We start from the raw sequence: 22,474 nt of genomic DNA, 5'->3' as shown, positions 1-22,474 counted from the left end.
GATGACAAGAGAGACAGAGAAGCCACAGAGGCAGAGAGGCAGAAAGGGAGAGAGGGAAGAGAGAGAGCAGGTCGGGGCACTTTGGGTCCCAGTTTCCAGTGCACTTGTAGGTGATCATCACCTAACCACATGGGCAATAAAGTCCTTGTGCCTGCTGCTCACAGCCCCCGAGAGCCCCTCCTCCTGAAGAATAAAAGCTTTGGTGACTGCCTTTCCTCACTGGATTTTGGTTGTGTCTAATGAACCGAGTCGTCCTGTCTATGACCTTCCTGGGCTCACAGCTCCACCGAACGCTGCCCCCTCGGTTTGGGAGGACCAGTGGTGCCTGCGTCTCACCAGGCTCCCGAGGAAGCTTGTGACCTTGGCTTGGGCCCAAAGTAGCCGGGTACCCGCTGGGGCTCTGCTTCTCCTTTCACTAAGAGGAGAAAGAGACCAAAGAATGGTCTGCAGAGAGGACAACTGTGCAAACACCCAGGGAACGAGGGGCTTGAGCCGTCTTCATTTCCTAACAGACACACATTCCCTTCCATGCCTCCTTAATGAGGGCATGAAGCACAATATGCGTGTGTCCAGCTGTGTGCAAAGGTATATGTGTGCATGTGTGTGTGTGTTGTGGGGGCCTACAGTAGGCAGCAAGGAGAGGGCAGCTCCTGCTCAAAGCTGCAAGTCTCTCTGAAAGAAAGATCGAGATTCTCTGGACCACAGCAGGACAGTGTTTTCATTTGCATCCATTTTTATTAGCATTTAAACCTGTATCTTGAGTAGCATATAAACCATAAGTTGGTTAACTATTCTTATAAGCATTTCCAAGCTAAACACATGATAATGTACACTGAAATTATGCACCCTGCACCCCGCCCCCCGCCAAAATTATCTTGCAAACCTACGCCCAGCAAAGGATCCTGTAGCGCACTTTGGGAGGTGTAGACAGGAAGCCTGGGTCTCCATCGCTCATTCCATCTTTTCACCATCTGTGGGCTACCAGGCTGCATTGGTTTGCTAGGGCTCCCTTAAAGTACCACAGACTGGGCAGCTTCAGCAACAGAATCTCACTATCTCGCAGTCCTGGAGGCTGTAGGTCCAAGATCAAGGTGTCGGCAGAGTAGGTCTCTTTCCAGGGCGGTCCAGGAAGGCTCTGTTCCAGGCCTCTCTCCTGGCGTGTAGGTGACCTGCTCTGTGTCTCTTCACCTTGTCTTCCCTCTATGCGTGACTCTGTGTCCAAATTTGCCCTTTTATAAGGACATCAAGTCATACTGAATTGGGCACCTCCTACTGACCTAATTTTTCATTTTAACTTATTTCTATAAGGCGCTATCTCCAAATAAGATCACATTCTCAGGCACTGGGGCTAAGGACATCAACACAGGAATTTCAGAGGACAAATTCAACTTATCACGCAGGCCCTCCCCGAGGCCACCTCTGCATCATCTTTGTCTACAGGCAAGTTGGTATCTAAAAAGTGTCTGCCCAAGACATGCGTCTGGCCCATGGTACAGCCAGTCCACACAGCCAATGGTGAGATCCGGGTGGCATTGTTTCCTCACCGCCATGCCTCACGCAAGCAGCTGCCTTCTTATAACAGGGTGGACACAAATCCCAGCACTGGTGCAATCCCTTGCTGGCTGTGTGTGAAGTAGCCCCACGTCAGTGTGCTGCAAAGATGCGGCTTAAAATGTTAACGGCTTGTGTGAAAGATGCGCAGATTTCTATTCCTTCCGATCTGTGGTTTCAAGTTCTGCTGGTCTGAACCCAAGGGGCTCTGTAGGGTGCCTCTGGAACAGCCGGGGTATTAGGGGTGCTGAAAACACAAGGTACCCAGGCTCAACCCCAGCTTCAATCACACAAATAATCTTGTTGACATTTTTTTTGGTCAGTTTTTAAATTGATCTTTTGTATAATTTTTTTTGAGAGGGATCCTTTGGCAGAAAGAAAATCTGAAACTCTAAATACCTAAATACTGTCCATTTTATCCATGTGTTGTTGGTCCTACCCCCAAAACATATCCTGATTCCATCCATTTGTCATGACTGCTTTAATCTGAGCTCCCATCATTTTTCACCTGGATTACTGTACCAGCCTCCCCGATGGCCTCTCCGCTGCCACCTGGCCCTCTTCTCAGGGCTCAGCAAGATTTTTCTGAAAAGGACCTGGTAGTAAGCATCTTGGGCTTCGTGGACCCTGTGGTCTTTGTTGCACCTACTCAACAATTACTCAGCTCCGCCACTGCAGCCCCAAAGCAGCCACAGACAAGAAGTGAACACAGGGGAGGAACTGTGACTCCAATAAACCTTTATTCACCACGACGGGAGTGGGGCTGCATCTGGATTGTGGGCCATAGTTTGCCAACCCCTGCCTGACCTCATGGCAACACTGACCTTCGTATTTACGCCTCTTAAAAACATGTGTAAGCCGAGTGCGGTAGCTCATGCCTGTAATCCCAACACTTTGAGAGGCCGAGGATGGAGGATTGCTTGGGGGCAGGAGGTCCAGACGAGCCTGGATAACACAGCAAGATCCCGTCTCTGCAAGAAATCATTTCAAAAGCAGCCAGGCATGGGGGCCCACACGTGCAGTGCCAGCTACTCCGGAGGCTGAGGTGGGCGGATGGCTTGAGCCTGGGAAGTCAAGGCTGTAGTGAGCTGTGTTTGGTCTACTGCACTTGAGCCTGGGTGACGGAGCAAGACTCTCTCTCTCTCTCTCTGTGTAAAGGTTGTGTACAAGACACACCTTTGATTAATCACAGCCAACCCTCAAATAATCTGCATAGTGTAGGACCCTTACAACGCTACACTCCCCACTCTTCTCCCCAACCATCTTTTGCTTTCTTTCTTTCCACGGATTCTGTGACCATCTTCCTCTCCTCACTGACTCTGCATGAAGGGGATTCCTGGTGGGGGAAGGGTAGCTGGTGAGAAATGAAGTACCAAGAAACTAGCAAAGGGTCTTCTGGCTGTTTGGGGAGAGTCCTCGTGTCATCCCTGGCCTAGTCTCAAGGGTTCTGGGCCGGTCACCCTGCGGTGTCTGTGCTGTGTCTCTGGATCTGGCCTCCATGGGAAGGACCCTGGGAGACCCAGCAGAGGGGGGTACCTGGGTTGACAAACATCCTCCTGTTCCTCTGGCTGTGTGGCTCAGGGATAGGCCCACACAGTGCGTCCAGGTGTGCCAGGCCACATCACCGCCTCCTTTGAGATGGTCCAGAGGACCTTGTGGTGCAAGCATGAAGCTTGGCACCCGGAGCCTGGGACCAACTGCCCCTCCCTGTGTCCTGGAGTTGGGGTCCAGTCCTGAGAAGACTCTGAGTCACCTGTGGGTGCTGATGAGGGGAGGGAGGAGTTTGTGGACTGAGAGGGGCTATTGCTAGGGGACTCTGAGCACCACCGCTCAGGGGTCTGGTCAGTGGGGGTCTGGTCAGCAGAGATTGAACTCTGGGGCTCAGACACAGAAAAGCTGGTCAGTGACCCTTTCTCCTTTTTCAGTTCTTGCCGCACGTGCAGAGAGAGAGGAACTTCCAGTGCCTGCTATGGAGCTCCAGAGCCCACAGCATGGGGAGGGTGCCATCCAGAGGCAGCACTGCAGCTAGAGGTAGCTCCAGAGCCCTCCGGGCCCTGCACCGGTACAGCGAAGGACCAGCCAAACCAGGAGCTGCCAGACCTCATGCCACCTGCTGTAGCCACTGGCTTCAGCCCTGGAGCTGAGAGCGTAGCTGGAGATAGACATGGCAGAGAGGAGATTGCGAGAAGGCCCCAGCCAGCAGCTCCCACGCTGCCCCTAGTCCTGGGCATGGTGCGAGCCTTGGTGTCGGAGACCAGGGTGTGCAGCCTGAGTTCCTCTATCTCACTAAAGAGAGGCCTCTTTTATTTACCAGAGCCACAGCCCTGCTGCATCGGGACCTTTTCACTCTGCTGGTGCTGGGGCTGTCTATCTGCAAGCTGGAGGTGCTTGAGAGCAGGAAAAGGAGCCTGTGAGGAAGGGTTCCAGCAGCTCCTCCTACTCCCAGAGGTGGACTCCTCCTCCAGGCATGGAGGTCTCTCTGCTACTGGGCTTCTGGGCTATTTGCCCCTGATTTGCTCTTCTTAACAGGCTCTTCTTTTTTTTTTTTTTTTTTTTTGAGACGGAGTCTCGCTCTGTGGCCCGGGCTGGAGTGCAGTGGCCGGATCTCAGCTCACTGCAAGCTCCTCCTCCCGGGTTCACGCCATTCTCCTGCCTCAGCCTCCCGAGTAGCTGGGACTACAGGCGCCCGCCACCTCGCCCGGCTAGTTTTTTGTATTTTTTAATAGAGACGGGGTTTCACCACGTTAGCCAGGATGGTCTCGATCTCCTGACCTCGTGATCCGCCCGTCTCGGCCTCCCAAAGTGCTGGGATTACAGGCTTGAGCCACCGCGCCCGGCCAACAGGCTCTTCTTAACAGGCAGGCAAGGGGCGCGGGGACCAGGCAGGGGAGCTTCAAAGGGTACAGCACCAAATTTTCCAAACTCAGCACTTGTGCCCCAGGGTCTCCAATCTGTCTTCTGCCCTAGGATTTATTCATACTGTTAAATTACCAGTCTATGCAAATGACATTTAAATAAAGTTTGATTTCTGAAACTTCATGCCGTTTTGCACTCCCTAATGTTAGATGGTGTTTTTGAGGCGATCCTAAAATCTCTGATAGTTGAGTCTTTTGTTGCGGTTGTTTGTGTGATTGAGTTACCACCAAATCAACTGTTATTGGAAACCTTTCAGGTATGGCTTTTAAAAGACCTTGACCTACTCTTGCCTGTTTTGACCCTCCAGTTTATTGTGGAAAGAAGGATCACTTAGCTTCACGTCTCCAGCAGAATGTCTCCGGCAGATCAATCACTTTCCTCCATCCATAGCAGGGAGGAGTCATGGCACCCCAGAGGGTTACTAGGAGGAGGAGGTGAGGAGGTATATGGAATCCAGCCCTGCCACACAGACCTAGCACGTTACACCCTAGCTGAGTCTCCTGCTAAGGAAGGGGCACACCCCCTGCCCTCAACTGTCAGCCACCCATCCCCCACCTGCATCCCCAGGGCTGCCCCAGATGGGGAGGTCTGCGATTGGGGAGGACACATAGATGTTCTGATGCTAGCTACGGGTCCTGGGGTGGGGGTGGTGACAGTGACAAGGATCTGGGTGCATACATGAGTTGGGCAGCCAGCCCTGGCCAGAGCAGTGACACATGCATCCACACATTAGTGCACTCACATACATGTGCACGCTCACCTGCACAAACACGCTGCACACACGTATGTTGTAACTTCAGGGACGGGAGGATGCTGACTCCGGGCCCTGCTGACCCAGGCAGGGGCCCTCTGTAATGGGTGCCATGACTCCACAATGTCACTGGTGCTGAGTACCCCACCTGTCTACCTGCCTGCCCTCTCTGTGTCTGCAGCTCTTGGAGACAAGACACACAGCGGTGTCTGGTTCTGCATAGAGGAGGTTTTCCTAAGTGAGAGGCACAGCTAGATCAGCAGACTCAGGTGAGTGTGACCTGCTGTGTTCCCTCCCTGCTGACGTGGGACAGTCGCTACCTGGTGAGCAGTGCTGTCCTCTGGGCAGGTGCCGAGGAGGGCCATCCCTGAGCACTCACCAGGTGCCCATTCTGCACTGACTGTGTAGACGGTTGTTTCCTGCATCCTCACAGCAACTGCACCGATTTGACAAGTGAGCTGTCCAGGGTCAGAGGAGCCGATACTGGCCCAGGGACCCAGATGTGAGCCTGGGATGTGCTCTCAGCCCTGCCCTGTGCTGTGCTGGACTCAAGCCCTGACCTCTGCGGCCTCCCTGCCCTGGACTCCAAATCTCCCTGGGGTTCTGGACTTCAGTGGGGCAGAGCCTGGCCCTGGAAGAGGCACTAAAATGGAGGCCCTGTGGATGGTGGGGAGGCGGGGGTTCTCAGTCCAATTCTGTGCCTTAAGGTGGGAGGAGGTCTCACCAAGAATTCAGACTTCAGATGTGGTCACTGATGGTCCCTGTGGACCCCACTGGACACATGGGGTCCTGGGGGAGTGCGTCTCCCCCGGCCAGAGTGCGTGAGAACTGGAGTAAGACAGAGCAGTCACCAGATGTCTTGCTTCCTACAGAAAACTGGGCATCTTCATGGAGATTGTTCTTATACAGATGTCCAGTCCTGACCCCATCTGCCTCCAGGTGCCTGGAATGGCTCATCGTGAGCCCTTGACACTCGACAGGTGGACGCCGTTTGCCCTGCTGGGGCAGGTGTGTATCCACCTGAGAGCACTTGAGGACAATAGGCCTCTCTTTCCAGGTTGCCCTGTGCTCAAGTCCTCAGGAAGGAGCCCACCCCAGGTGGGATGCAAGGACTCCAGAGACTGAGGAAGGGGTGGGGTCACTGGGTCTGGCCCCCTGTCACCTGGAAGGGGTGGTAGAATGGGGCTCCTCGGGCCAGAGGGTGTCTAGGGGTGTGGCAGGAGTGGTTGGGTGTTGTCTGGAGCACTCGGGTACAGCCGAACCATTGGATGACTTGGTCTTGTGGGATGGTGACGGATGAGGTCATGGATACCCTGCATGTGCATGGGTGAGGGGACATTATTGAAAAGTATGAGCAGGTACAGGTGGGGCCGCTCCTCAAGAGAGGTGGGGGCTCTCCTCCCTTGCTGTGCCTGGTCAAAGGCTCCTGGGATCCCTAAGATCACAGGGCAGGGACAGGCTGTCCACGCCCTCAGGACCGCAAGCGCCTCACCTTGCCCCCCTCTCCCTGGCCCCCTCTGGGTCACAGGGACACGGAGCTGGGTCAACAGTGGACATGGAGCATGAGCATGTTGACATCTGGAAATTCACTGATGGCTTCGAAATTGTATGGTGAGTCCTCTGTTCCCTGACACATCGGTCTCACCTTAGGGACAGGTTTTGTTTTTAGAAAGATCTCTCGGAGGCAGAACATGTCTCCCTGGCTCGTGCCAACCTCCTCTCCAGGATCAGAACTCCTCCCTGCCTCTCCTGCAGGTCCAGTCAGTGGTCAGGGTTAGGGCAGAGCCTTGAGGCCCATCTAGGGAGCCCGGCAGAGCCGGTGGGACAGAGAGGGGGCTGAGTCTGACCCCTGAGCTCTCAGCACTTAGGTCTCCACATCAGCAGGAGAAGAGGGGGCAGCCTGTGGGTCTGGCCCTGTCCCCTTGGGGGCTGCCCTGATGAGATCTGGGGGTGGTGACCACAGGCTAGGGGGCCCCTGGCCAGGCCGGAGGGCCATTGTGTAGCAGGTCTCCAAGGGCTCAGGGGACCAGCTGAGGCATACTTGTAGGAGGGGCATGAGGACATCAATGGCTGTGACCGTGGGACGCTGGGGAAGAAGGGGAGGGCCTGGCCTTGGCATCTCACAATGAGGCCAGGGAGCAACCGAGTGTGCAGCTGAAGGCCCGGGAGTGGCGCTGGGAAGGGATCTGGGCGTGGTAAGGGGACCCCAGCCAGGAGCTGGCCCCTCAGGACTCACAGGATGGAGAGAGGGAGGAGCCTGGTGGAGGGGGGTGGGGTGAGCCCCTGAGACCTGCCACTTCTGAGATGCACCTCAACCAAGCCAGCCCAGGGTGTAGCTGCCAGCCTTGGGAAGACAACAGATGGGGTGGGCAAGGAACAGTGGCACATCTGGGACCCCTCAGTGGAGGGACTTGGTCCGTCCCCAAGGCTCTGCGTGGCCCTCCAGAGACTCTGGTTCCTGCTAGCTCAGTCAGCAGCATGCAGGGTGGATGGGGGTGCTGAGTCAGCACAGGTAGGACAGCCAGGCACCCCATGTCCCAGCTGCTGCAGTGGCTGGGAGGAGGCTGAGGGATGAAGGCTGACTGCCCTGAGACCAGCTTTGGTTGGAGGCAGGGTGGTGGGGCCATCCCCACTGTCGGCAGGGCTCTTGGTCACCCTTGTGAACCCAGGCTTCTCCCCAGCAGGCTGGGAAGCCCAGTGAGACACCTGGGGGTCTCATGCCTAGGCGGTGACAGGAAGAGGGTCACAGGAAGGCCAGGGTGGCTGGAGAGAGGGTCATGGTCTCTGGGCTAGGCAGCATGGGGGAAGATGGGCAACAGCCTGAGTCAACGGCCAGGCTTGCAGGGAGAGACAGGTGCACACTGGGAGGTCAGACCCTGCAAGGCCTGTGGGGAGTGTCGGGTGGGACGGGCTCCAGGTGCATCTTCTGGGCACTGGGCAGCTCTCAGGCCAGGCTCCCTGGACTCTGGTAGGTGATGTGGTCACTCCCAAGGTACTGCTGTTAGTCAGGGCTCAGCCACCCACCCTAGGTGGCACCCATCCTGTCTCAGGACTGGACTTTCTCAGCTCCCACAGAAGGTGCTGCCTCCAGCCCAGGAGGGGCATTCCCATTGTGCAGCCTGAGGCCCCTCACGGGCCCCGAGTGGCCCCCACCAGGCCAGCCTCGCACTCCTTCTTTTCCAGGGTTCTCATGGGGACCATGTGCCCAGCTCCGCAGGGAGGCCTTGCCTTCCTTCCGTGTGCCTTCCTCTGGGCTGAGACTTAGGGTGGATGGGAGGGGCTGGGGCCCTCTCAGGGAGGGAGACGGTTCCTGCCCGGGCATGTCCTCACCTCTGTCTGAGTTGCCTTACAGTGAGACGAAGCTGGTTCCTGTCAGTGCCCTGGAGGTGAAGATAAGAGCCTGTGCCTGCTGCATGTGAGGCTGCCCCACGGACAGGGAATCAGGGCTGGTGGGCGAGGCAGAGGGGGCAGCCTGTGGGCCGAAGTGGTGGTGACTGGGAGTGACACTGTCACTGGGAGAAATGGCAGTTCCTGCTCCACCTGAACCCAAGATTCTGTCTCCATGGTGGTTCAATCAAAACCCAAACTAGAACACAGTCTTGCTCAGAAGTCACTGTCTTCTTGTTCCAGGACCCCAGCTGAAGGATTGGAAACAACCGTAACTCAAGCTTTTTGTGGTCTGAAGATGCTGAGTCCTGCTATCAGGAGTCCAGGCAGCCGGTGCCCGTTCTATCAGAGGGTCTCAGTCCCCCAGGGTTTGCCCTTTTCTGGCTCCTTCCAGTTCCTAGAGCCCAGGACCCAGCATCCATAGGCTGCTGCCAGAGGCCAGACACCTCCGCTAACTCCATCCTGGCTCATTTGATAGCAAAGAGATCAGGAAATAAAACCATTGACAAGTGGCTGAAGATGCTTGGAGACTGGCCAAAATATAAGAACGGCAAAAAGTAACATGGGGAGGGAGTGGCCCCGTGACTGCTCTCTACAGAGCCAGGAGACAGGCACCCATGGCCGTGACCTGGCACCGTCTACCTCTCAGCAGGTGGGTGGCACCCTGTCCCCACCCACAGGACACCAGACCTGGTTGCCAGGCTTTTGGCCCATCCATGCAAGCATCGCCTTTCTGGGAGAAAACCTAATACCAGGACCTGGGCCACCCCTAGGCTCAGGGGTATGGACGCGTCCTGGTGACCCGAAAAAAGGAAAAGGTCCAGGTCAGAGTGCACAACCCTGAGTGCTCCTTCACACTTTCAATTGTTAGGGAGTGGTCTGCCTCTCCCTGGGACCCAAAAAAGGCTGGAGACTTCCAGAACCCTTAGGCTCTGATCCTCCCAGGGTTGCCCCGTGTTGTCTCACTAAAACGTTTTGTCTGTTTCTGTCTCGCAGGGTTTACAGAGGAATTCCCCCTACGGGTGAGGGACTGGGCGTGCTTACTCCTAGACATTGAGGAAGTCAAGGCTAAGAACCCGAGGGGATACAAGATAAGGCCCTCCCATACTAGGCCAGGGCAGGACAAACAGGCCAGGCCATGTCAGGAGCCCAGGACTCCAGCTGGAGGGAACATTGAGCCCAGGTTGGGGGTGGGGGCTGTGGTCAGACACATATCCTGGGCACAGACAGTGACTCAGGCACCACAGGTGCACTGGGCTCTGCTGACCCTCCCAGCTTTCAGAAACAAGGCAAAAAAGGAGCTTTCTACAGAAGGAAACCTTCCTCCTTTCCTTCCAGAAGTGCTGATGGTGGGATGACTGCCGTTTGGAGCAGGGAGTCTTTTGTGTGTTCTGAGTCTGCTTCCTCCTCTTGGCCCTGCCCTACAGGTCATGAAGAAGAAGGGCAAGAGGTCTCCACATGATGTTTAGAGAGCAATATGGAGTCAAGGCACGTGGTATTTAGAGAACGATTCAGTGTCAAGGCATTTCCGGGGCTGCAGGGGTCCTAGGGGAGATGGGCAATCCAGAGGGATGGGAGCTTCCCCAGGGCAGAGGCCAGGGTCACCCAGGTGGGCTGACAGAGCCACCAAGGGCTCTTCTGCCCAGGGAGCAGCCAGCATTATGGATTGAGCACCTCCCAGGTTCCCCTGGGCTGGGCTGGAGCATTTGGGGCCAGAACCCAGGTGGCTCCTAAGGAGACGCCAGGCAGCAAACAAAATAATGCAGAATGGTGAAAAGTTCTCTCCATGATCCATGGAGGCTGAGGTGGGCAGATTGCTCGAGGTCAGAAGTTTGAGACGAGCCTGGTCAACATGACGAAACCCTGTCCCTACAAAAAATATCAAAATTAGCCTTGCGTGGGGGTGTATGCCTGTGGTCCCAGCTACTCAGGAGGCTGATATGGAAATATCAAAGCGACTTGACTCAGGGTTCTGCTAGAAAATATTTAACCAAAATAAAATACCAGTTACCTTCAAGGGCACACAACACTATTTTCAAAGGTAAACTAAGTTCAGAAACTTTAATATTTCACAATAGACATTTTCCTCAATTTCTAAAACTAGATACAGAATGAAAATGCTCAGGCCGGGCGCGGTGGCTCAAGCCTGTAATCCCAGCACTCTGGGAGGCCGAGACGGGTGGATCACGAGGTCAGGAGATCGAGACCACCCTGGCTAACACGGTGAAACCCCGTCTCTACTAAAAAATACAAAAAAAAAAAAAAAACTAGGCGGGCGAGGTGGCAGGCACCTGTAGTCCCAGCTACTCGGGAGGCTGAGGCAGGAGAATGGCGTGAACCCGGGAGGTGGAGTCTGCAGTGAGCTGAGATCCGGCCACTGCACTCCAGCCTGGGCGACAGAGCGAGACTCCGTCTCAAAAAAAAAAGAAAGTGCTCAGTTTTCATATAATCGCTTTAGCCAGTCATAGACCTGTGTTTACAAAAGAAAGGCAACAGTGATCCTCTGTTTCAGCACAAAAAGATCTATATCTGCTGAAAATTCATTGAAAGACTCTTTGTATAACTGTATTTGTCCTTCACTTTCATAGATCACTGGATTTGGGTTCAGCAGTTTTAAAAAATCTCTCTACCCATGTATGAATTCATATATGGATATCTACATATGTAGATATGTATGAATGTTTGCATGTATGTGTGTACCTATCTATCTATGATCTATCTAGTCCCTTGGTTCTCATCTGTGATGCCACGATTCAATTAAAGAAAAGCAATATGGCATCACTGCTGTGACACGGTTACTGAACATGCAGTATAGCTTAGGATTCGGTCAGCCTTCTCAACCGTTTTCTTGTCTACTTGATTTTAGAGTTAGTTCTTACTATCAGGCAGCTACTAATTAGTTGATATTAAAACCAGCCCTTGTTTAGGCATTTTACTTCAATAATATAGTTTTTATTGTTTAGGCATTTTATAAGCTTAACCTTTCTCTTGCTATCTCTCCAGAAAGATGACGAGACTGCATTTATAGTTTTGCAACTACAGATAATTGTACAAATAACTAAATATGTGGAATTGTTAATTTGTGTCAAGCACTGTACTAGACATATTACATACATAATTTATTTATATAGCCCAGTATAAATTGGTTACCATTATAATCCACATTTTTCAGATAAGGAAAATGAGGCACAGAGAATTTAAGAAATACATGTAAGTTACACTAGTAGGACATAGCAAAACCCACATTTCTCCCCAAAGAGCTTAACTTCCTAACTTTTTATGTTATACTGATTTGGTACTTATCACTTTTGAGTCTCAGTTTTCTCATCTAGGAAGTATACTACTTCATTTATTCATTAATTCTCAGTCGTTTGTCTACTATGTGCTAGGTTATATGGAGGTGCAGGCACAAGGATTAACCAGGAACAAAACAGACTGTGTATGCTGTCAAGGGCATAACTTTCCAGTGAGAAGAGTCAGAGAGACAGGAAATAAATGACTGTAACATGTTATACGGTTACAAGAACTTTTATGGAAAATGAAGCACGCTAAAGAAGAGAGGAAGTGTTGTATTGGAAGCACTATTTTATATCATATGTGGAAAATTCTGCTAATGAGACATTTGAAAAGCAAGAAGAAGATTTTAGGCAAAAAGTAAGACAAATCTAAGAAGGAGGATGTTCTAGGAAGAACGTGTCTATCACTGAGGCCAGAGCAAAGTGCACAAGGGGAGGATGGTAGACGACAGTTTCAGAGCAATTCGACGAACTAAATAATGCAGGGCCTTGGAAGACATTGTGGTCAGTTACTGTCCAACCAGGAGACTGAAACTGCACAGTGATTTGAATAAGGAAAATTGAAAGTAAATAACTGTTAACTATTTCAGGGAATTATCTCTTAAAGCAGGGGTGTCCAATCTTTTGGCTTCCCTGGGCCACACTGGAAGAATTGTCTCAGGCCACACATAAAATACATGAACACTAATGATGGCTAACAAGCTAAAAAAAAAAAAAAAAGTCACAGGAAAATCCCATAGTGTTTTTTTGTTTGTTTTGGGTTTTTGTTGTTCTTGTTGTTATTCTTTTTTTTTTTTTTTTTGAGATGGAGTCTTGCCCTGTTGCCAGACTAGAGTGCGGTGGCATCATCTCAACTCACTGCAACCTCCGCTTCCTGGGTTTAAGCGATTCTCCTGCCTCAGCCTCCTGAGTAGCTCGAACTACAGTCACACGCCCAGTTAATTTTTGTCTTTTTAGTAAAGACGAGGTTTCACCATGTTGGCCAGGATGGTTTTGATCTCTTGACCTCGTGATCTGCCCGGCTCAGCCTTCCAAAGTTCTGGGATTACAGGCATGAGCCACTGTACCCAACCTTGTTTTGTTTTTTGAGACAGAGTCTTACTCTGTCACCCAGGCTGGAGTGTAGTGGCATGAAATCTGCTGACTGCAACTCTGCCTCCAGACTCAATCAATTCTTGTGCCTCAGCCTCCTGAGTAGGTGGGATTACAGGCATGTGCCACCACACCTGGCTAATTTGTGTACTTTTAGTAGAGAGACAGGTTTTCACCATGTTGGCCAGGCTGGTCTTGAATTCCTCAACTCAGGTGATCTGCCTGCCTCGGGCACCCAAAGTGCTGGGATTACAGGCATGAACCACTGGCACCCAGCCAAAAAGCTCATAGTGTTTTAAGAAAGTTTACAAGTTTGTGTTGGGCCTCATTCAAACCAGCCCTGGGTTGTGCATTGGACAAGCTTGTGAAAGGCCAAGCAAACACACACACAAAATAGGGACAGCAAATTCAGGGAGCTGCCACTGCACTCTCCAGGGCTTCAGGCAAGCACTGCAGGAAGAAACAAATCTGGAAGAATCTCCCACACACATCAGAGCTGAGTGCTAGATCTCCTTGGAGAGGGTGAGGATGTGGCCTGCTCAACAGCAGAGAATTTTGCTGAGTTTCTACACTGACAAAACACTGGGAAGCTGCTCCCCTAGGTGCTGCCTGTGACCTGCTCTGTCCCCAGAGAGGTAATTGGCCACTGTTGGCTGCTGTCCCCCACAAGGGAAAGGTAAGAGAAACACTCAGAACTAGAAAGAGCCCCAATCTTCTCCAGCGTCCCTCTAGCAGATGCTACAGATGAAGTTTCACACCGTGCCGCAGACAAGGCAAAGCCAGCAAGCAGGGTAAAGGGAGGAGGTTTGGAACTGATGGTAATCAGCTCAACAGTGCAAGAAAAATGACTTTTCTTTTGGAAAACATCACTGATCATTAGAGAAATGCAAATCAAAACCACAATGAGATGCTACCTCACACTACTTAGAATGGCTATTACTAAAAAGTCAAAAAATAACAGATGCTGGCAGCGTTGTGGAGGAAAAAGGAACACTTATGCACTGTTGGTGGGAGTGTAAATTAATTCAGCCATCGTGGAAGACAGTGGTGATTCCTCAAAGACCCAAGACAGAAATACCATTCAATGAAGCAATCCCATTACTGGGTATATACCCAAAGGAATATAAATCATTTAATTATGAAGACACATGCATGTGTATGTTCTTTCCAGCACTAGTCACAATAGCAAAGACATGGAATCAACCCAAATGCCCATCAATGATAGACTGGATTTAAAAAATGTGGTATATATACATCATGGGGTCCTATGCAGCCATAAAAAAGAACGAGATCATGTCCTTTGCAGGGACATGGATGGAACTGGAGGCCATTATCCTTAGGCAAGCTTATAAGTGTGAGCTAAATGATAACACATGGACACATAGAGGGGAATGACAAACACTGGGGCCTTTGGAAGGGTGGAGAGGTGGGAGGAGGGAGAAGAGCAGGAAAAAAAAAAACTAGTGGGTACTAGGCTTAATACCTGGATGATGAAAGAATCTATACAACAAACCCCCATGATACAAGTGTACCTACGTAACAAACCTGCGTATGTACCCTGACCTTAAAAGTTAAATTTTTTTGAAAAAAGATGAGTTCTGCCCTTGTTCAAAGAATTTGAGCCAAAGAGCCAAAGGGTGACATTTTAAATATTTTCGAAAAATCAGCTAGGTGGCTTCATGGAAAGACAAAAGGAACAATAGAAGGAATAAAAAGCATCTAGAAGGACAGGCTACTAATCGAGACCTGAGATGACAGATGGGCAGGGGTGGTAGCAGTAGACCGGTAAGAGATGCTTGGATTCACAATATGTTTTTGTTTGTTTGTTTGTTGTTTTGAGACAGAGTTTCCTCTGCTGCTCAGGCTGGAGAGCAGTGGCACAATCTCGGTTCACTGCAAGCTCCTCCTCCCGGGTTCACGCCATTCTGCTGCCTCAGCCTCTCCAGTAGCTGCCACAACAGGCGCCCGCCATCACTCCCGTCTAATTTTTTTGTATTTTTAGTAGGGACGGGGTTTCACCGTGTTAGCCAGGATGGTCTCGATCTCCTGACTTCGTGATCCGCCCGCCTCGGCCCCACAAAGTACTGGGATTACAGGCGTGAGCAACCACGCCTGGCAGTATTCACAATATGTTTTAAAAGAATCACAGCACTATCTACTGATAAAATGGTTTGGCGTATAAGAGAAAGAAAGTAGTCCCAGAGGATTCCAGATTTCTTATGGAAGAATAGAAGTGACATTTACTGGATGTTAAAGACTGAATAAAAGTGAAAAACAGTGAGCTTCTCACTTCAAGAAAAACTGACAATATCCTATATGTCAGTGATAAAATTTAAAATCTGAATTAAAAAAAAGAATTTTCAAAAACTTTTATCAACTACTTGAGCCAGACTGCTGTCCAAACACCTAAAGATCTTTCTGTTAGGGTGACCATGATTTAACAAAGCTGTTGTTTATTTTACATTGTGTAATGAAGTGTGCCAACAGTTAAAAGATCTGCTTAACTCCGTGAAACAATGTCTAATGGATGATATTATAAAATTGGGCATGGGTAAAAATTATAAGTGTAAGATAGAACAACAGATTTTAGAGTAAAATTAATCTTTTTAAAATCTTAAGAGTTTTAGGAGTTTTCATATTTAAGTTTCCAGATTCCACATTACAGCTAACTTTTAAGAAACTACCCCTTTAAAATTTTCAGTGTAGTATCAAAAGAAGATTGTCCCTCATTACCTGAAAAGGTTATTAAAATACTTCTCCCTTTCTATTTTTCTCTGTCAGACCAGACTTTTTCCATGCACTTGTTTAAACTCAATAACATATTTTAACAGATTATATGTGGAGTTAAATATGATAATCCAGCTACAATCTATTAAATCAGATATTAAGGAGCTTAATAAAACTAATATCACTCTTCACATTAATTTCTATTTTGTTTAATTTTTCATGCAAATGTGTTACTTATGTTAACACATAATGAGTTTGTCATCATTGCTTTGAATCAACTCATATACTTCTTTCAAGTTATTAGACTCAATTTTAATACGGTAAATACCTAAACATATAATGCAGATAAATCAAATGACTTTGTGGCCCCCCAATAATTTTTAATTTTTAAAGAGTTCCTGATGCCAAAAATTTTGAAAACTTGTCTTTATTCTTTTGTACTGTAATTTTTATTCCATTTTCAAGACTACATACTTGCTGTCCAGAAAGATTCAAGTTGACAGAAAATTGAAAACTAACCATAAACTCAATACAGAGAACATTACTAAGTTAATAAAAATGTGTATTTATCTCTCTTTTAAAATTTGTGTCATGTTTGACTAGAAAAACCTTACTTACATTATCGATCGTATTTTTTTTCCCTTAACCTCTGAATTTGGAAATATCATGCAGAGATGTACCTTTAACAACTCTTTCAAATTTTGTTTATATCGTCAAGGGCTACAAAGGATCACATTTATCCAAAAATGTAAAGAAAGAAATGATAGAAACACAATATTTGTGCCTTGGGAACTATGGGCTTAAGTTCTGAAAGGAAATGTCTAGTTGTCTTAATGTAAATAAGAATTTTATGTTTTCTGCTAGGAGGTATAGTATTCCACCTTGTGCTACTCATGTTATTTGGCTTTCATGAATTTCTGTCCTTCCCTATTTTCAGAGCACATGTATTTCCTAACATCTTCATATTTCTACTGCGTCCATCCGCTAAGCTTTCCCTAACTTGTAAAATAACATAATGCCTTGGAAATGAGAACAAAAAACATGGACTCCCCCAAGTCAGCAAGGTGAACTTTCACTCTTAATTTAAATTTTAGACTGTAATCATATGCAAAAAATATGAATATACTGCTTAAATGAAACAATCATCTATAAATTTAATACCCAGGTCAAAATCATCATGAAATACACATCTATAAATTCAATATCCAGATCAAGTTTCCTCAACAGTCTAGAATTTCCCATCTGCCATTTCCCCAATCACAATTTACCCTCAATAGTAGTCGCTGTGCAATCTCCTACCACTTTCTCAGGTGCGTTTTGTCTTGCCTGCTTTTTGTTCCCTTTTCTTGGCATTTCTTGCCTTCTTTTGATGAATATAGATTTTCTTAAACATTCATTTTATTCCCTTTGGTTTGGAATTTATACACTCTTACTCTCTTGTTATAAATTTACTAGAAATTACAATATATTTTTTGACTTATCAAAATTTAATAGTTATTAATACTTTTACCATTATTCTGGAAAATGCAAGGAAGGACCTTATCCCTTCTTTTGTTTTTTTTGTTTTTGTTTTTTTTTTGAAACAGTCTCACTGTGTCACCCAGGCTGGAGTGCAAGTGGCTTGATCTCGGCTCACTGTAACCTCTGCCTCCTGGGTTCAAGTGATTCTCCTGCCTCAGCTTCCTCCCAAGCAGCTGGGACTAGAGGCGCCCACCACCACGCCCAGCTAATTTTTGTATTTTTAGTAGAGACAGGCTTTCACTATGTTGGCCAGGCTGGTGTTGAATTCCTGACCTCATGATCTGCCCGCCTCAGCCTCCCAAAGTGCTGGGATTGCAGGCGTGAGCCACTGTGCCCAGCCCTGTTATCCCTTCTCACATGTACTTGTGTGTGAACTGGGTCTGTGTTGTGTATTTAATACCCCCAAGGCATTGCTGATTTAGTCCATTTGTGTATTGGCAAGATATCTGCCACTTCTGCTGCTCTCCGTTCATCCCTGAATCCTTGAAAACATTTATTTGTGATCATTTTGCTTTTTCTTCTCAATAAACACGCTTTAGAATTTCATTTAGGATCTATCTGCTGATAAAAAAAAATTATGTCAGTTTTTACACATCTGAACATATTTTAATGTTATCTTTGTTTTTAAAAGATACTTTTGTTGTGTAGGGAATTTTTTGACTAGCGATTAGTATCTTACATCACAGCGAGGCTCTAGTAATTTCTACTTCTTGGTTTTCTGCAGCTTCATTACCAGGAGTTTGTCTTTCTGAAATTGCAGGTTATTATATTTCATTAACTTTAGAAAATTCTCAGCAATTGGATCTTTAAATATTTTTCTGTCCCATTCTTACTTTCCTCTCTTTTCTTCGGTGTATATTAGATTTTATTATTAAATATCCTCAGTGACTCTTAAACTCTTGTATCCATATCTTTATGAATGTACGTATAAACATGCATATTTTTCTGGTTAGTTTCTTATGATATCAATTATAATCCACTGCTGCTTTACTCAGTTGTCTCATTTGCTGTTAAACTCATCTATTGAGTCACCTTTTTCTTCCTCACATTTTTTAGTCTTAGAATTTTTTTGTTTTTTTTACCCTAATCTGTCACTTTTATAATTTCCACTTTCTTCTTGAAATTTCCAAGCTTGACCTCATGTCTTTGAATATAGTAATTCTAGTTGCTTTGAGACATTTTTTTTCCTCCTTGGCGTCTGTTTATTCCTTCTCACAGTGTCTTTTTTCTTCATTGACCTTCGTATCTTTGAGCAAATGTACAAAAGATAGTGGGTGAACAACTGGTTTTGGCTGTCTTTAGAGGCCCAGATAATGTTTCCTTTCTCAAATGATTGCTATTGGCTCATGCCAGAAGGATAAGGACAGTCAAGTCCTGAATTACTTTCATAAAAATTTGGAGTTGGACTTTTCGGGGCACTCAGGTGGAGAGCAGCCAGCCTGCTGTGGTGACTGGGTGAATTCTAGTTCCTTCGCACAGCTTTAACGCACCAGAAGCCTTTAATATCCATGACCAAACCCGGGGCCTCTGCAAGACTAGCAGAGGTTTAACACAACCTGGTAGATATCCCATCTGAAGTAACAAATGGATCCAGGGCAAAGCAGCTCTTATTTCTCTAGATGCTGTCTCTCTCCAAATCTCAGCCTGACAATTCTTGGCTGTGCACTAATTTAGTGTTAAAAAAATTAAATTATTACCTCCGATATTTATTTATTTATTTAATTTTTTATTTTTTTGTGATGGAATCTTGCTGTCACCCAGGCTGGAGTACAGTGGCACAATCCCGGCTCACTGCAACCTCCACCTCCGAGAATCAAGGGATTCTCCTACCTCAGCTTCCCAAGTAGCTGTGACTGCAGGAGCATGCCACTACTAATTTTTGTATTTTTAGTAGAGACGGGGTTTCGCCATATTAGCCAGGCTGGTCTCGACCTCCTGACCTCAGTGATCCACCCGCCTCGGCCTCCCAAAGTGCTGGGACTATAGACGTGAGCCACCGTGCCTGGATCTGATGTGTTTTAAAATGTGATTTTACATACAAAAACTAATTTAATTATTCTAGGGTACCTAGTCTGTCTTTATCAGAAGCCTAAGTCTGACATTTATTCATCATAAAAGACGATATTTGAAATTTTCTCTCACTTGTGATCTGTTTTGTTGTCGACCTCACAAAGTTATCTTATAAAAATGTTCTTGATTATGTCTGATAATATTGTTTTGACAAATAATTTTTTATTTGTGCCATTCTTGAAACTTTTATGTTGTAAATGGTTAGATGAAAAGAAGAACTATTTTAAACTGGTGTTACAAAGCAGTGCTTACTAAGGACCTATGTGTTAAAAGAGAAATGGCAAATTTGTCAAAATGTCTATGCAAGTACCTAATTTGAATGTATGCTATACTGCAAATAAAATGTTTCTATTTATAAATGTCTTATTTTTTGTCACAGCATAGAATGGAGTGCAGAAGGAATAAAGAAATCTGTAACCGGCCGGGCGCGGTGGCTCAAGCCTGTAATCCCAGCACTTTGGGAGGCCGAGACGGGTGGATCACGAGGTCAGGAGATCGAGACCATCCTGGCTAACACGGTGAAACCCCGTCTCTACTAAAAAAATACAAAAAAATTAGCCGGGCGAGATGGCGGGCGCCTGTAGTCCCAGCTACTCGGGAGGCTGAGGCAGGAGAATGGCGTAAACCCGGGAGGCGGAGCTTGCAGTGAGCCGAGATCGCGCCACTGCACTCCAGCCTGGGTGACAGAGCGAGACTCCGTCTCAAAAAAAAAAAAAAAAAAAAAAAAGAAATCTGTAACCAGTGTCATCAATCAGTTGTAAACCCCAGCCTCCAAATTATGTTATTAATCGTTGGTACTGAGAGTTCATAGTGAAATAGAACAATCAGAAAACATGGGCAAATAAAATTGTTAAAAACTCATCTCTATGATATGCCATGTTCTGAATAGGCAGTTTCTGAGTGTCCGGGCAATCTGTACAAGAAAGAGAGTTGTTATTTGGTCAAGGACACATGCATTTTTTCAGTCTAGAAGAATGTCATCATTTTCTTGAAGTAATTGCAGTGTTCCCACTCTGTATCAAACAGCAAATACCTCTGATTCCTAAGTCAACAGCATAGTTATTATTTGATTTTTTTCCAAGTGAATAAAATGAAAAATAAATTGTTATGTCACAGTCCCAAAAAACTACTGGTATATGGAATAGTTGAGATGATAGAACATGATTTTACAACTCCAAACTGAAAATACCTATCCAAGCAGTTGCATCCCTGAAAAACTATTATATTGTCTGGCAAAAGCCTCTCTCAGGATAGGAAGATTTCTAGATTTTTCTAGAAATAGAGACAGGGATTAAATTTTGTGTGGCCCCAAGAAAAGGAATCAGAATTTAGTATTGTCAATGATTGCTTATGGGCTTGAGTTACATAACCACCGGGTGCCATGGAACTAATTTGACATACTGAAATAATTTTCTATAATCATTCAGATTTGTTTATGACAAATCAAATTATAGCTATGAAATTCATACTTATGTAAGTTACAAGTCAAATCTTATTTTAAAGTACATTCAAACTCTTTGAAGATTTATCTTAACAATGACAAAGCAATTGACTGGGAAGTAGTATTGTTAACCATTCAACTGACTATTTGACCTAAGAATACTGTATGGACATATATTTAACTTATATTGAAACAAATGAACATGTTTGTTTATACCATATATAGTTTTATTTGATTTTTTAAATAATTCAACCAAAACCATCAATCCTGAAGTATCAAACTCCAGTAACTTCAGCAATTCTACTTTTGAACTCAGTGATTTGGTAACAAATGTTAAGTAAAATAATTTTGGCCAGGCGTGGAGGCTCACACCTATAATCCCAGCACTTTGGGAGGCCGAGGCGGGCGGATCACAAGGTCGGGAGATCGAGACCACGGTGAAACCCTGTCTCTACTAAAAATAAAAAAATAAGCTGGGCACGGTGGCGGGTGCCTGTAGTCCCAGCTACTCTGGAGGCTGAGGCAGGAGAATGGCATGAACCCGGAAGGCAGAGCTTGCAGTGAGCCAAGATCGTGCCACCACACTCCAGCCTGGGCAACAGAGTGAGATTCTTGTCTCAAAAAAAAAAAAAAAAAAAATAATAATATAATTTCATGCTAACCCTCTCCATTTATTTCAGAATCAGAACATTTTATCTTGGCTGATTATTAAGCAATGTTCTTAGTATCATCTAATATTTATGCTCTTTGCAAATGCAAGCACTGAACACTGATGTTTTAAATAACATCTTGTTTTTAAAAATCATGTATCGTTCATGCATCTGTAACCATCTGATCAATGATAGGAAAACAGGGAAGTGAGTATCACTGGGATTCTCTGGGAGAGGCACATTTAATTGACTCGGCCCCTCTGAATTTCCATCTAGAGTCTTCTGAGGTTAATGTATAAGTGATCACTCTGTATAAAAGCAGCTTAAAATACTGGACATAGCTTCAGTATCAGAACACTTTTCAACTGCAGTGTGACGTGCACAATTGCTTTGTCTTTCTTGAATATTTTCTCTCTTCCACTTGGTTAAGAATTGAGCAGATTGTGCTTTTCTGGAGACAAAAAACAATGTTGGAAACCAAGTTTTATTTAACAAAATTAAGTGATTTAAGCAGAGATAGATTTTGAACTTAATTCTACAGTACATGTTTCACAACAAATTTCCTTGGATTAATGGTAGGCCATTTCACACACAGAGCAAGTTCGAGCATCGCAGAACACAGCTAATTCTGCTAATGTATCACAATCACAGAAATACCTGTGCTAAATAACCTTGTCCTATTTTCATGAAAATGAAGTGTTCAATAACTCTCAAAATATTTTATTTCATGCTGATTCAGATTTTTTCTAACCATTTTTTTCTGTGACGTTGCTTCCACAATAACATAGAATGCTTTTAAAAAGACAAATGTAGTTTGTTTTCATGTATCTTTTTCAGATACTCTTTCTTAAGAAAGCATGGTGACTTGCAGTTATTACCTTGCGTATTCTTTCTTTTTGGCTAAAGGATATAATTTGTTTTAAAAAGCCAATCCGAACACTGTCCTATGTGTATATAGGGTGGCCATGCTGTTAAATTTGCACATAGAGACTGTCAGTGACTGAGAATGACTCAAATTGCAACCTCCTGTTTTAATGTTGCAAAGGTTGCCTATGCCTGATGCTGTGTTAAA

The 22,474-nt window shown here is 46.5% G+C and overlaps 1 protein-coding gene across 1 annotated transcript in view; it reads left to right on the top strand.

Annotated features, from left to right (window-relative positions):
• Nucleotides 1-1,474: 1,474 nt before the first annotated feature.
• Nucleotides 1,475-22,474, top strand: part of LOC117068013 — a 26,549-nt gene continuing 5,549 nt past the window's right edge. Inside the window, exons 1-5 of the mRNA XM_033185278.1 lie at nt 1,475-1,515; nt 3,477-3,810; nt 6,747-6,829; nt 7,646-7,730; nt 9,258-9,429. Coding sequence (XP_033041169.1) covers nt 1,475-1,515; nt 3,477-3,810; nt 6,747-6,829; nt 7,646-7,730; nt 9,258-9,429 — 715 coding nt within the window. The remainder of the gene's footprint in view (nt 1,516-3,476; nt 3,811-6,746; nt 6,830-7,645; nt 7,731-9,257; nt 9,430-22,474) is intronic.

The sequence above is a fragment of the Trachypithecus francoisi genome, unplaced genomic scaffold (genome assembly GCF_009764315.1).
Source record: "Trachypithecus francoisi isolate TF-2019V2 unplaced genomic scaffold, Tfra_2.0 Lachesis_group20, whole genome shotgun sequence".
Taxonomy (NCBI): domain Eukaryota; kingdom Metazoa; phylum Chordata; class Mammalia; order Primates; family Cercopithecidae; genus Trachypithecus; species Trachypithecus francoisi.
The sequence above is the reverse complement of the archived record's forward strand: the minus strand, read 5'-3'. Positions and strand labels throughout refer to the sequence as shown.